The sequence below is a fragment of the Stigmatopora argus genome, chromosome 9, assembly GCF_051989625.1.
Source record: "Stigmatopora argus isolate UIUO_Sarg chromosome 9, RoL_Sarg_1.0, whole genome shotgun sequence".
NCBI lineage: Eukaryota > Metazoa > Chordata > Actinopteri > Syngnathiformes > Syngnathidae > Stigmatopora > Stigmatopora argus.
Window position 1 is genome coordinate 14,134,226 of NC_135395.1, and position 14,899 is coordinate 14,149,124.

General features: G+C 42.0%; 1 protein-coding gene and 1 long non-coding RNA gene across 6 annotated transcripts in view; one reads left to right on the forward strand and one right to left on the reverse strand.

The window, feature by feature from the left end:
* The window catches only part of LOC144082437 (copper-transporting ATPase 1-like), a 34,128-nt gene that overhangs the window by 7,414 nt on the left and 11,815 nt on the right, over nt 1–14,899 (reverse strand). For 2 of the 5 annotated variants that reach the window (XR_013303247.1, XM_077609606.1), the window contains exons 1-23: nt 11,842–12,093; nt 10,643–10,767; nt 9,281–9,782; nt 8,434–9,198; nt 7,891–8,121; nt 7,655–7,818; nt 7,323–7,484; nt 6,957–7,033; nt 6,507–6,729; nt 6,200–6,433; nt 6,025–6,116; nt 5,012–5,139; nt 4,751–4,905; nt 4,551–4,685; nt 4,280–4,474; nt 3,973–4,155; nt 3,679–3,892; nt 3,012–3,158; nt 2,808–2,950; nt 2,522–2,725; nt 2,254–2,371; nt 1,805–1,907; nt 1,454–1,747 (exon numbers count right to left, since the gene is read on the reverse strand). Coding sequence is in view for 4 of the 5 variants with exons in the window: in XM_077609606.1 (XP_077465732.1) it covers nt 1,474–1,747; nt 1,805–1,907; nt 2,254–2,371; nt 2,522–2,725; nt 2,808–2,950; nt 3,012–3,158; nt 3,679–3,892; nt 3,973–4,155; nt 4,280–4,474; nt 4,551–4,685; nt 4,751–4,905; nt 5,012–5,139; nt 6,025–6,116; nt 6,200–6,433; nt 6,507–6,729; nt 6,957–7,033; nt 7,323–7,484; nt 7,655–7,818; nt 7,891–8,121; nt 8,434–9,198; nt 9,281–9,782; nt 10,643–10,762 (4,569 nt within the window). In the remaining variant the exon portion in view is untranslated. Of the gene's footprint in view, nt 1–738; nt 1,748–1,804; nt 1,908–2,253; nt 2,372–2,521; nt 2,726–2,807; nt 2,951–3,011; nt 3,159–3,678; nt 3,893–3,972; nt 4,156–4,279; nt 4,475–4,550; nt 4,686–4,750; nt 4,906–5,011; nt 5,140–6,024; nt 6,117–6,199; nt 6,434–6,506; nt 6,730–6,956; nt 7,034–7,322; nt 7,485–7,654; nt 7,819–7,890; nt 8,122–8,433; nt 9,199–9,280; nt 9,783–10,642; nt 10,768–11,841; nt 12,094–14,899 lie in introns of those variants that run through there. The other 3 variants (XM_077609607.1, XM_077609604.1, XM_077609605.1) reach the window with 3 other exon arrangements.
* Nucleotides 2,214–3,405, forward strand: LOC144082443 (uncharacterized). Its single transcript, XR_013303248.1, has 2 exons — nt 2,214–2,365; nt 2,484–3,405. It is a non-coding gene; the product is annotated as an uncharacterized LOC144082443 (long non-coding RNA).

Consider the following 14,899-nt stretch of genomic DNA (forward strand, 5'->3'; position numbering starts at 1 on the left):
GTAATTCTGAAACAAGCTAGTTAGATCAGGCCTACCTGGACTGTGGTGGTCACTTTCAGTCATCCAGGTGCTTCAAACTGGATTAGCAAAAACGGTTCTATTTTCTATGTTGAGCACAAATGTTAGTTGTAATGATTTAATCCGATGAATGCAAATGTTTACATCAAATGTTTAACGCTGATTCCATTCCTCATCAAGGTGTGATCACTTAACGATGTTTAATAGTCTCGAAATCTACTGTTGTTGTTATTGTACGAGTGAATTGATTTAATTAGTGTTTCCAGAAGTGTTCCCAGCTGGTACGAAGTGACTTTTGTTCTTGTCGTCTTTAAGGTGAGCTGAATGTAACGTTTTCCTGCTACAGACAAGTCTTAGGCCACAAAAGCACAATGTTGGAATGCTGACGTATACTGCACTCTTATTTTTCTTCTAATTTTTTTGTCAACACTTCAACCGCAGTGTTTTCATTTCCGTTAGACCAGTTGCAAAGTAGCACAAAAATCCTTTGTTTACCTGTCATTTCTTGGATTGATTCTCAACATAATTGTAACCAATCAGAGCTAATCCCTCTTCAATGCTGTACATCTCAAAACATATATATACGTAAATAAAATACAGCCCAGGTGATCATGTGAGGGAATAAGTCTGATTTATGTATTTCTGAAAATTAAATGGTGTCTGGTTGTGCAGATCAGCAACTCAATGTGATCTTTTTTTGTGGAATGAGGAATATAGATGGTCAATTCTTTGTATTTTAATAGAAGGCACAAAAGAGCATGGGTGGGGAGTAATTACTGTTTAACTTTTCATAAACAGACAGATTTTTTGGTGACAAAAATATACATTAATTTGGTTATTTAGTATAAAATCAGAGCATTTGTAAGTCAATCTTGGGGCATAATTCAAACAAGGCAGCCTGGATTTAATCATCTAATGAACCTACATTCCCCATCCTCTAATTTAATAACATTCATTAATACTTCATTTAACCGTTGATGTACATACGTGACGCTCAATGGGCGGGGCTTGGACAAGCGGGTGTGATAACGCAAAGCGGACTTTGCAACACACTATCGGTAGGCTGGCGGCAAATAAAGTAAGTCCGAAAAGAAGACTTGGACGTTGTGCTAAGCGTAAAAAAAAAGCTTTGAAGTAGCAAAGTGACATGACTTTAACACAAGCGACTTGTACACATTTGCGTGACATCCTCAAGAAAGTACATAGCGATAATCGGCAAAAATTGAACAAAATCAACAGCAGGACGGCGCTGTGTCCAACGTGCTCTCTTTTGGAATGTGCTGAACATTTCCACTCTAACTTCCAACTTTGGATCACAGACATGAGATAAATAACGATAGATATAAATACCAACGAACAAGATGAAACTTGAAAAAGGTCTTTGGATACGCGACGTGAAAACCGCCACCCCGAAATCGAAAAGGAGAACGCAAACCTGTTTCTCTGAAGCGGCCTTCAACAGATGACCTCGTCGCACGTGGCTTCCCCCACCAGGAGCGAGTGTTTGTCGGGGTCGCTGAGCACTAGGCTGTGGATGGAGCGCCTGTCGGAGCGTAGCGAGTTGATGGATGCCCGGCTGTAGCTGACAAAGCGGTCGAAGAGGCTGAGCCTGGGCGAGGATCGCCGCAGATCGCCCATGCCGATGTGGACGCTGACGTTGGACAGGCTGCCCTGCCGCCGGTCGCCGCCCAGCCGGGCCTCCAGCTTCTCTGGCGTGGGCTTAGTGTAGCTGCAAAAAAGATGCGGTGAGAAAGCGCATTGGAGAGACCCCTCGAGCGGAAATTACCATTTGAGAAGAAGCGAAGACACGACCACAGAGACGGAAGACAGCGCCATGGCGGCGGAACCCATCCATGGCTGTAACACCAGACCGATGGGAAGGAACACACCTGAGGGAACGCCAGAATTTCTTTTAATTCATTTGTTTTCTAAATCATGTGACCTCACGCTGTTCAACTCTTTAGCTTCCATTGAGGACATAGGACGTCCATTCCATTTCAACTGGGAAAATCGAATCGAGCACGCAACTTCTTAAGAAATTGCATTTTCTAGATGATATATTTCCAACAAGAATTAAGACAAAGCCATGAAAAAAATAATTGATCATTACATAAAGTATCCCCCCAAAAAGTTGTTTTTTTTCCATTACACTGAACTTTACAACTTCAATGTTAAGATGAAGATTGTTGTGGAGTTATACATTTTAGTGCAAAAATATTAAGTTCGACCTTTTACCTGCAGCGATGGGAATGCCGACCACGTTGTAGAGGAGGGCGAAGACAAAGTTGATCCTGATCCTCTTGACGGTCTTCTTAGAAAGATCGATACTGCTGACAACATCCAACAGGTCATTCTGTCAAAACAAACAAAAGTTGTTGGTTTTTTTTTCTTCAACAGGCCACTATAAATATGCTCAAACATCCAGTACTTTTTGACAGTGCCAATTAGAATTTTGCATATTTCAGATGTTCAATGAGGCTCAAGCCAAAGATTGGGTTCGCACCCTGATCAAAACCACATCTGCTGCCTCGATGGCCACATCAGTGCCGGTTCCTATGGCGATGCCGACGTCCGCCATGGCCAGGGCGGGCGAGTCGTTGATGCCATCGCCCACCATGGCGACCTTTTTTCCAGCCTGCTGGAGCTGCTCCACTTTTGCCACCTTGTGGGAGGGCAGCACTTCGGCAAACACCTTCCTGATCCCCACCTAACGCGGAAAGAAGGCACGCGATTGAACTCAAGCCAAATTATTACGACTGTATTAAAATTACACTCCATATTATTTCTACCTGTGAAGCAATGGCCCGTGCTGTCTTGCTGTTGTCTCCTGTCATCAACACAACCTCCAGGCCCATGTTGGTAAGAGTTTGCACCGCTAGCTCAGCTTCCGGTTTGACTGTGTCTGCTATGGCTACCATGGCACACAGCACATCTAAAAGGCAAAGTAAGGACATTTTTTTGGTTGACGTCTGTAGCCTCCTCCTTTTACTTACCATCCACGGCAACCAAGACGGAGGTGCGTCCTCTGCGCTCATGCTCGACCATGGCGTCGTCGACTTCTGGTTGGATCTGCAGGCAATTCCTCCTCATCCACTCTCGATTGCCAATCAGGACGACGTAGCTGGCCGTCTGGTCTAGGCCTGAAGACAAAGCGTTCAAGTAATATTTCAATAATGTAGAAGTATATTGGGAGTCATGATCTATATCGCCAGAACAATAGTAAATTTGGTATCATAATAATAACAACAGCAATAATAATATCATCATAAGGGCAGAACGTATTGACTTTACAACAAAGGAGTGCATTTAAAGGATGCAATTGTTTTCATGGGCGAACTACTCAATCTGCTAAATTCTGCCCCATTTAAAAAGGGAAATAATTACATTTTAAGAAAAAAACATACTTTAGAATTATTACAATACATATAACAGTCATGCAAAGAGATTCAATTCATTATCATAATGTATTCATCTAATCTAACACCATTAAAATTAGTAACAATTGCCCAGTATATACTGAATACATAAGAGATTTCATTCTAAAATCTTTCAGCCCTGCAATAATTAAAGACAATGGCCCATGTTGTAATGGAATAGTATTTTTTTTCCCCCACATATGACCCAAAAGAGTGGCAGAATGTAAATGAGACTTTGGCATACTAGGCGGCTGTGGATCCATGATAAGAGGATGCGAGCTGCTGGATGTGACTGTGTCGCTGATCTGGACCAGCAAGCCATTGCGCTGGTTGTTGTCCTCGCTATCGCTGTCCGCTTGCTTTGACAGCATCTCCGTGTTGCTGACCCGACACCGGATGCCGCAACCCGGCACGGCCTGGAATTCTGTGCACGTGCCGAGCGAGTCTGTGCTCAGTTCCTGCTCGCACATTGTAATGTATCGTTAGTTGTGGTTGTTCTAGGAGAAGAAGACGAGAGTGCGGTGAGGTCAAAATCAACCTGCTTGCTGTATTTGGTGATAGCCGCCCCTAGGGGATGTTCGCTGTTGTTCTCTGCTGTGCCCACGATGGCGAGGAGTCGGGAACGTGGCATCTTGTTGCCCTCCACGAGTATTTTCAACTGGATAACGTTTGGAGCTCCATACGTAATGGTCCCTGTCTTATCAAACACCACGGTCTGGACCTGTGCATTGATAATTGCTTTTAGTCATTTTACTCACTCGGAAATCAGGTGATTGGCCCGATTTTCTTCCACGTGATTGGTTTGGAGACACCCAGTTATCATCTATAATATGATATAAATACACCTTATGTGCCATTTCCAGCGGTTCCCCTCCTTTTATCAGGATGCCATTTTGAGCTCCAACACCAGTGCCCACCATGACAGCCGTTGGCGTCGCCAGACCGAGGGAGCACGGGCAGGCGATGCATAAAACTGTTATGGAGGCCTGGAAAGCGAAGCGAATCACCGCCTCTGCCCTGGAAATGCTCTTGTTGTAACCCTATAATGAGTAAAAACAACATTTACGTTTCTAGCACCTGAGGTATAGCCGTCCATAAATTGATTGACAAACTCACAGGAAAGTATTTTTCCACAAGAGGGAAATCCAGGAACCCAATGATAATCCAGGCAATCAAAGTGAAGACCGACACGCTGACAATGAAGGGTACAAAGTAGCCGCTGATCTTATCAGCATACTGCTGGATAGGAGCCTAAAACAAACATGGGGAATAAGAAAAGCTAAGCATATGGAAGAAATCTGGAATCCCATACGCACTTTTGATGTCTGCGCCTCTTCAACTAATTTGACAATCTGTGACAGGGTGGTGTCCATGCCAACATGTGTAGCGCTGACCAACAAGGAGCCGTTCTGGTTAATGGAGCCCGCAATCACAACACTCCCCGGCTTCTTGGTCACAGGCATGGCCTCACCTTCAAGTTCCAAAGCAACAGATGGTCAGATATTAACCATCTACAGCAACACGCCTTCCATTTTGAAGCTGTGAATAACTACTTGGACGTATACAGGCTCACTAACCTGTGATGAGAGACTCATCTGCCATGGAGTGGCCTTCAAGGACTCTTCCATCAACAGGAAACTTTCCACCCGGGACAACTTTGACTACATCTCCCCTCTGTACAAGTTCAACATCCAATTGGTCCTCACTGGAAACAGTCAACAATAAATGCAAGGCATTGCTAGTAAATATACTTATTGCGTTCATCTGTAGACATACTGTAATTTTTGCCAGTGCAATGGTATCCTATACTCATGTCTTTTCAAATATTCTGTAATTAGGAAGATAAATGAAGTAGGTCATGGGTTCATTTAACAATAGTAACTATGGTTGCTGGAAACAGTGATTATTTTATTTTACCTTACTTATGCAGCTAAATCCAGTAATTTGCACTATGACAATCTAGGTCAGGGGCGCTCACAGTTTTTTTGCTTCAAAATCGACTTTTCAATGAGCAAACCTCCCATGATCTACTTTGTTGTTAGGGTTATTGTCGTGAGATCTACCAATAGTTCCTTGGCGATCTACTGGTAGATTGTGATCTACCTAATGGGCACCTCGGATCTAGATCATATTGATGATTTGCATGCACATTGCTGCCACCTGCAGTTTAAATAAAGGTGAAAGAAATTCCTCACTCCAATAAAAACAAAAAGATATTTGGACATTTTTGAGATGTGAAATACAAACGGTGCCCTTTGTTCACAAAAGATGTTTTATGTTAGATTTGCATGACATCTGTATATTCTGTAGCAACATGATGGCAAAAATGTTGAGTCTTATTAGAATGGCCACTTCAAAATGAGTATATAATGTAGTGTATAGATAGTATAGTACATACATTTAATCATTTTATGCTTCATGATTGGATATTCCCAAAATATGGCAGGCCCTTGTCACATAGTTAATTTTGCGAGCTATAGATTGTATGATTCTAGAAAGTATGTACAATAAATATAGAGTTTCTGTTACATCATCACCCTTATCTAAGTGCAAATATTTACATGGTGGCCAAAAGAATCAAAAGCAATACCTTAGAATGGATGAATCCCCACTGAGAGTGACCACTGTGGCCTCAGTGGCTTGCAGCGACATGAGCTTTGAAAGAGCCTCAGACGTTTTGCTCTAATTGGAAAGAAAAAAAAAAATCGAGATTACGACAACTCCAAGTGATATATGTATTCAAAGTTTTAATAGATGAATCAAACCTTGGCTATCTGTTCCAACCAGCGTCCCAATGAGATGAAGACAAAGAGCATTGGCGGAGTGTCAAAGAAGGTGATGGGGTTGACTTTCGCTTTCTCCACCATGGCCACTATTAGTACTATGAAGGAGTAGGTAAAGGCTATGGAGGTAGCCAGTACAATAAGGACATCCATGTTGGCAGATCTGTGTTTCAACGCTTTGTAGGCTTGAATGTAGAAGTAGCGACCGCCAACAAACTAAAAGGTGAAGAATTATGAGATGATGCATTGGAATAAAAAAACACACACAACAAGAAAAACAGTGACTCACCTGCACAGGCACACAAAAGAGGAAAGAAAGCAAGTTCATGACAGAAAGGCCTGGGAGCAACTGCCTCTCCAGGAACATGTCAGCATGGAAGTGGTTACGGTCTTCGGCTGTGGCATTGTGGTGGTGTGAAACATTCATCTGGTGGTCCATGATTATCATGTAGATCATCATACCCATTACCGGCACACAGAATACTAGGCTCACCAGGAAAGATCTCCTCCACCTGAAAAAGCAGACATTTGAAGTTATTTAACAAATATGATTATGGATTCATCCCAAATGAGGAAGCAGGAAATCTTAAACAATGTGTCTTTTTTTAAATTTAGGGATATAAAAAAACCAATATACAATAATATTGGTAGCAAGGCATGCACTGGACTGGTTGTCAATTGATTACAATTCATGTGATACGATATTTTCATGTAAAATAACCATTTAAAAAGGCCTCACTGTCGTATTTCCTTGGTGTGGTCCAAATGGCTGGCAGCACGGTCCCTTTTGACTAAAGATGCGTCAAAACCCAAACTCTAAAAACAGAATAAACAATTTAATTACATTTGGTTGAAAATTTACCTATTTTTAATTTCATAGTATTTAACTCATTGCCTGCCATGGACAAAGATAGAAGTCCCATTCATTAGAACTGGGAACTGCTCCAATCCATTTTGACTGAAAGGGGCGAATAAAAATTCAGTCGCCCCTTCCAGTCAAAACAGATTGGACGCCAAGCGCCGTCAATGGCCATAAAAGCAGTGCACGTCAATTTTATAACAATTCTTAAAATACTGAAAGGCACAGAACACTAAGATGTCTCACCCCAATCAGCTTGATTATGTCTCGTGGTCCTATTACTCCAGAGTCATACTTAAAGTGCGCTTTGTTGGTTGCTAAGGCAACAGAGGCATATATAATGCCATTTTCTTTCATAAGGCTTGATTCAATTTTGTGGACACAAGAGGCACAAGTCATTCCCCTGACCTGAAATGAGGGAGAATTAAGAAAAGTACAGATTTTAAATGACTTAATGCAAGTGCAGACCAACGGTTGGGGATCTATGCATTACAGATTAATGTTCCAACTACATGAAGCTTGTTTTACTGTATTTTTAACTAGAGTGGAAAGGGGGAAAGAACTAACATATAATTTACCACTAATTCCAGGTTTCCATCTGAACCTTCATAGTTCTCCATGACTGAGGCAGAGAAGCCGAGCTCGTTGACGCACTCTGCAATCTTCGCAGGGTCGATCATTTCCGCATTATACCGCACCTCGGCCTTACTGGCCATCAACGCTACCAAAACAGTGTAGATGCCTGCAAAAAAGATCATTTTAAATCTTTCAAAAGAGTCTATTCAAAAGAAAGCTTTAGGAAATGTTAATTTACCAGGTTCATTTTTTAGGTTGCGTTCAATATTGGCCACACATGATGCACAGGTCATGCCTCGGATCTGGATAAAGCACTTGTTCGCATTAATGTGCTTGTCTCTCTGTTCCGTTTGACTATCCAAGGGCGTCTCTTTGAGGAGGGTGATGTCCAGTTCCTTATCTTTCATTGGTTCTACGCTTGAAGACTTGGGGACATTTAGACGTGACACGGGTGACAGGGTATTGGTTTCTGTGGGAAATAAATCAGTGTAGTAGTAATAAGAAATCACAAGAATGACATTTATTACAGCATGAGAAAATAATATGAATGTTTTCTTTGCATTGACAATGATAAAAAACCAGTCCAACAAACCTGATCCTCCACTACAAGAATTTGTAAAAAAAAAATAAAACAAATTCCAACAGATCAACAAGGGCTGGCTCTAGAGGTGACTGTGTAGTTCCCTTCAGAAAGAGGGCATTTCTCAGTAGTCCACGTTGTGAATATTCACTGCCAGCCAATGAATTACGGTAAAACTGAAAATGAAGAATATCATCTCACCAGGTAAGGAGGCCTCAAAGCCCATGTCTTCTATGGCATCCTTCAGCTCCTCCGGGGAAACCAGCAGAGGATCATATTCGAAGAAGCCCTGCCGATCGACCAGAGAGACGCGGGCTGACATCACCCCTTTCCTTTCAGACATCACTCCTTCGATGGTCTGGACGCAGGAATTGCATGTCATGCCCTCAATGTCAATCTTGGCCATGTAGGCCAAAGGCTGGATAAAACAAGGTTGGGGTACAGCAGGTTTGGCCAGCGATAGTCCGAACGCCGGCCGTGAAGATAAAGTCAGCGGAGGTGAGGTAGCCGGCGGGCTGAGGAGCCCAGGAGAATCCCAGAGTTGAGTCTTGAAGTTCCCCGGGGGAAGCGCTTCGATTGCCTGCTGTAATTGAGACACCGTAACTTTCATCGAGTCATAGCAGATGGAGGCTTTCTCCTCCTCGAGAGAGACCTCCACAGAGGACACACCAGGCAATGCGGAGATGTTATCTTGGATATTGACCACGCATGATCGACAGTGCATGCCTTTGACCGCGAGCGCCACTGAAGTTGCGTCCATGAAGATTTCGGCCTCTAACGGCGGAGAAGCGCTGTTTTTTTGAGAATCGGCAAAATGTTCAACTTTACTAAGGGACAGTTGCAAATGGCGTGGTTTGGACTTTACACTAGCCTTAAAGCCAGCCATAGAAATCTGGTCGATGATGGTCTGAACACTGATGAGGTGAGGCAGGTAGACAATTGCAGCTTCCTGAGAATCCAAAATGACTGGAAAATTAGAGCGCAGGAAAACAAAAATGTTATCAAGGTTGCAGGGTGAATGACAAAACGGAATATGAACGGACCATACCTTTAATCTTTTCAATCCCATTTAGTTTTCCAATCTTCCCCTCAATTGTGGTTGTGCAAGAATGGCAAGTCATGCCTTGAATGCTCATCTTCAGGAGCGCCGCTTTGCTTTCTGTGTCATGAGATGGAGAAGCAGGGACGTCTTTTGCAGTAGGGCTAGAAGAAGTGGCGTTGTCCGGTGGTGAGGCGCTTAAAACGATTTCGTTAAACTCCCGCACGGACGTCAAAGACGAGACAAAAGTGACGATGAAGCCCTCTTCGGTCGGACTATCTCTGACATTCAGTACTCCTGGGATCTGAGACAGCTTCTCCAAAGCCTCCTGTCGAGACTCAGACGTCAGTTTGGAGGCAGGAATCAGCTGGCTGTCAACACAAACTGGTGTGGCCGCGCCAGACGTGGAACTTGACTCGAATCCCATCTCATCGATGGCCTTCAACAGGGACTCTTCACTCTGGTGGCTGTTGTTAAAAATGACTGTGGCATTCGCCTGCTCTAAAGACACCTAGAAAATAGAAACAACTATGTTTAAAAGACAGTGGGAATTATTTAGCCTATTTCAGAGTTTTGACTAATTTTATTCAGATATGGGCAGTTTAAAAGCTAAATAAAAACTACATTCACTGTACATTTCCACGAGATGCCACTTTTGGTATAAATTAAAATCAACAGTGTGAAAATTTGATCCATCATTACATTCATATGAAAGAAAGATTATAAACTGGGCCCATAGGGTTTTAACAACACGACGATCCTTGTTCTCTTCCTCCAGAAGGCACAAACATGTGACACACTAAAGTGATCACTTGACTCACCCTTACCTTGCAAGAGAAAGTGAATGTTTTGCACTTTGGATCAGGCATTTTTTTCACGCTGTAGAAACATGGTTATAGCGTCTAAAAATATCACGCCTGTATAGATTTAGGATTCAAGGACCAAGACAATATATGGTAAAAGAACAACAAACAACGTTTCCTGTGGGTGTGTCGTAATGACCTGCTGTCACAGTTCTGCAAAGGGCAGAGCTCTATCTTGAAAATACAATTGCATTATCTTCGTCATTTAATCTTAGCTTGGGGGGTAAACAGCAAAAAACAGGGCGGCAATAACCACAATTTCGCCCTTGTAGCTACATCCTTATTACCTGATTTTACATCAAGAGAGATCTGATCTGTAAAAAAGGCGTGTTGTCAGATTTGATCATTTTGATATAAACATTTCAATCCCTATATCTGTAAATAATGACACAGTAACACACACCATGTGATTAGGATCCTCTTTTAACCCGGAAACATTTTTGACAGTCACCACTGTCAGTGGCGCCATATTAAACACAACACACACAAATATTGAAGACTAATTTACCTTTATGTGTATTACCCCTGGAAAAGAACCGATCCGCTGTTCTATGGATTGAACACAGGAGCCACAAGTCATACCCACCACACCAAGTGTGACTTGGTATACACTGCCTTCCTGTTCCATTATTCCTGGATAAACAATCAAAAAACATGTTTCAGGTACTAAATGAAAGAATTGAATACAATTCACATACCATGCACATATACATACACCTGACTGATCATGAATGAGTTTAAAAAAAAGTGCTCACCAATTCATTTTACAGTAAAGAAATCTTACCAATGAATTGATGACATGTTACAATTTTTTTTGTGTGGTTATGACATCTGTTTTGTTCCTAAGAGATTCCTGTTAAACAGGTATTTAAAATAAAAGTTTTGATCCTTTATTGGGTTAGGTTAAAGAAAAATATCACTCTCATCCATTTTAAGTTAGGAGAAAGTAAGTAAACCGGTGTATCCACCTGTAGCCAAGAGAATAGGACAGGGGTAGGGAACCTATGGCTCGGGAGCCATATGTGGCTCTTCGCTAACCTGTGAGGTAAAATGTTTTTAAACCGCTGGTGACAGAGCCGAGTCCCGAATGCACCAATAGGAGCGTCACGTTGGCACTAGGGCACTGACAGCACCTCTAACTTTAATCATCTTTTTTTAAATTATATTTTTATTAGACTTTTCTTCATGCATATTTTCATTGGTTAGCAACTGCGCAACAGTGCTGTCAAATTAATTATTTTAGTACTTTAAAAGTGGTAAAATGACCCCCAAAAAGTCACATCTCATTTTCACATTTCTACACTAAAATTCTGAGTATGGCTCTCAAAGAAATACAATTTGAAAATAGGAATTGTTTATGGCTCTCTGTGTCAAAAAGGTTCCCGACCCCTGGAATAGGATATGCTTAGTTTTCACAAAAAAATTCCGCATCTCATCGAGAGTCAATTAATGAGTTAGTTTCAGTTTCTTTTACATTTCATTTTTTAGTAGTGTGACGTGAGATCCCCCAAATGTAAAATGAGTGATTTGGATCAATACATATTTGGGAAAGTGAGCTAACAGGAAAGCTATTGGCGAACTTCCTACTCTAAAGCAAACATTTGCTGAGTTTTGTTTTTGCAAATATATAATTCTGTCTTCCAAAAGTATGGCTTGCCGATACAAAACACGACGAAAAATGCTACATTGTAAACAATAGGCTCTTACCTTGAAAATAAAGTGAGTCTACTTACTACCAGGGTAGTAGCATTAGCCACGTTGCTTCTGGTCGTCCCCCTTCATTCCGTCCAACAATGCATACGAGTCGTCGGGGCATCACTGAAATAGCACCTTATAGATTCAGTACATATTTTTATGAAAGTCTATGACTGATCTCAACTCGGGAGAGAGCTTTTGTTGCTTTTGCTCATTCCAATGTGACGGACTGACGGATATTGTGCAACGTCATTGAGACGGGGGGGGGGGGGGGGGGGGGGGGGCCTTAAACTGACAAATCCATGGCAACCCAAGGATAATTTTGCGCCCTGAATTGTGTTTTGAATTACGGTGGGTCAGAATGACTGAACAAAATTTGGCCAAAAACAAAAACCTTGCGTGTCTACGATAATGGATTATTTTGAATGTTATTATTATTCATTATAATTATTATAATTATAATAATTATAATTATTATAATTATAATAATTATAATTATTATAATAAAAGCATTCAATTCCACCCGTCAAGCAGTAGAGGGCAGCAATGATTACACGGAAAGTTGTGGAATATTATACACCAGGGGCGTCAAACTCATTTGGCATCGTGGGCCACATACGGCCTAGGGAGATGTCAAGTGGGCCCGACCATTAAAATTATACCATGCTCTGCTATAAATAACCAAAATATCATGTCTTTCCTTTGTTTTGGTGTAAAGAAGCACAAAAACATTAGGGAAATATTGAAATTGAATGAACTATCCTTTTACAAAACATTTCATGAAACACCTCATATTTCCTTAGACAAATGTGCAATTGACTTTTATCATTCACAAATATGCATTGCAACTGATCCCACTGATTGTACAAAGGCACAAAACTTTAATTGGTACTGAAAAATATAGTAATGCACTTTAAGATTAAATGAGACTTTTAAAGAAAGGAATTTTTAAACCACTTACACATACGCATATAAAATCTAAATGTAATCCCTGCGTGCACCTTACAAACTAAGGAGAGTGATTTGAAATGTGTAATGAAGAAAGTGTTCGCCTGTCCTGTAAATCTGTAAACTTCATACATGAAACATACATACACATACAATACATACTGAAAATTGATGGAGTTGCTGCTGTTTTCAGTCTGTCTCAGTGATACGGCTTGTCTTCTACTCTGATGGAAAGAGTGCGCCCCTTAGCGGATAATCCATGAATTGCAGCGAATTAAAAATATTAATTCCATGTCTTTTATGCATTTGTTCCACTTTCAAATTATCCTGCGGGCCTGATCGAACCTCCTTGGGGGCCGGTTCCGGCCCGCGGGCCGTATGTTTGACACCACTGACTTAGACAGTCCAGACTTTTACGTATCCTCACAGCTCCAAACATCAATCAAGTTCACACAGGCATCAACATGGCAGATAACCTCCATCTAGGACCCCACGAAATGTGCTATGCGGGTTAATAACCAAAGGTACGTTCGTGTTGACCTTGCTACCAAACCGCTCCCATCCGGTCGCATTATGTTTACAGACGGTTGTTGTTGGAGAGACAATTCGGGACGTCTCCAAGCGGCAGCTGCCATGGTGGAAAGCAAGGGAGATGACTTCCTACATTGTGCATCCTCTGTCCTGACCACTAATCAGTCTGCCCAAGCGGCTGAGGTGTTGGCCCTCTGTTTGGGTTTGGAGACCGCACCAGGTGATTCGGCTTATGCAGTTTCGGCTGCTATCATTGACCTCCCTGAATGGGAACGCAATGATAACACCATAGCCAAGGGTCAACCCATTGCACACAAGGATATCATGTTGCGCCTGCGCGAAGCCATGCTCCTTCCGTCCCAAGTGGCGATTGTTAAGGTCTCCTGGTCACTCTCATCTTTTACAGCGAGAGGTAATCATACGGCTGATCAGTTAGCAAAGTCAGTAGCTGGATACGTTGTAGATAATCCTTCTAATCTGGTTCTATTCGCCTCTACCCACCACTCAGAGACAGTGCATGAGAGTTTGTCTGTGGATGTGGTTCTGGAGGCTCAGCAGTCGGCCTCTCCGGAGGAACGGACTGTGTGGGCGCATGCAGGTGCTGTAAAACGTGTGGACGGTGTATGGGTGGGTCTCACGGGATGCCCTGTACTCCCCATGGGACCATTATCTGTGTCTGTCTTGACAGAGGCCCACTCACCTGCTCACGTGGGCCCCCAGGCGATGACGACTAAATTGACTAACTGGTGGCACCCATACTTGTCTTCTCTTGTGTGGCGGCACGTCAACGACTGTCGGACACTTATGTTTTTCAACGCCAAACCGACCCTTAAACCAAGACCTGGTGATTTTCATCCAGCCATATGGCCAGGGGCTGAGATCACCATTGACTTTACGGACAACGAGTAAACGGCAAAAGATACCTTCTGGTTATTGTAGACTCATTCTCTCATTGGCCGGAGGCGTAACCGTGAGCTAGAGAGGACTCGGCAGCAGTCATTAAGGCTTTAGTGACTCATTATATCCCTTCACATGGCTTTCCTGCACTCAATCGATCAGATAATGGTACTCACTTTAACAATAAGGCCCTACAGAAGGTCGAGAGCATGTTAGGCCTTAAACATCGTTTTGGTTGCGTTTACCACCCACAAAGCCAAGGTAAAGTCGAACGAATGAACCGTACATTGAAAGAGAAATTGGCAAAAATAATGTACGGCACCAAAATATATTGGCTCCAAGCTCTCCCATTGGCTTTACTCTCTATTCGTCAAACCATCAACAAAACCATAAATTTTGCCCCATTTGAATTACTAATGGGCCGGCAGATAAAAGTACAAAAGAATACATTTCATATTTCACAACGATATCCAAAATGTTATTTCTGTGAGAATGACTATTTGTGATCATTTAAACCCAGATATTAGCAATTATATATATTTTTAAATGATTTTTCTTTATTGTTACATTTTTTACCATCATAAATACATTTATAAATTTAAATAATGTTACCCCTGTCTGCGTCTTTAAACCCTGTGTTTTTGTACGGGAGTATTGTTTCCTGTTTGTTCTTGAGTTATGTTTGTCTGTTCGT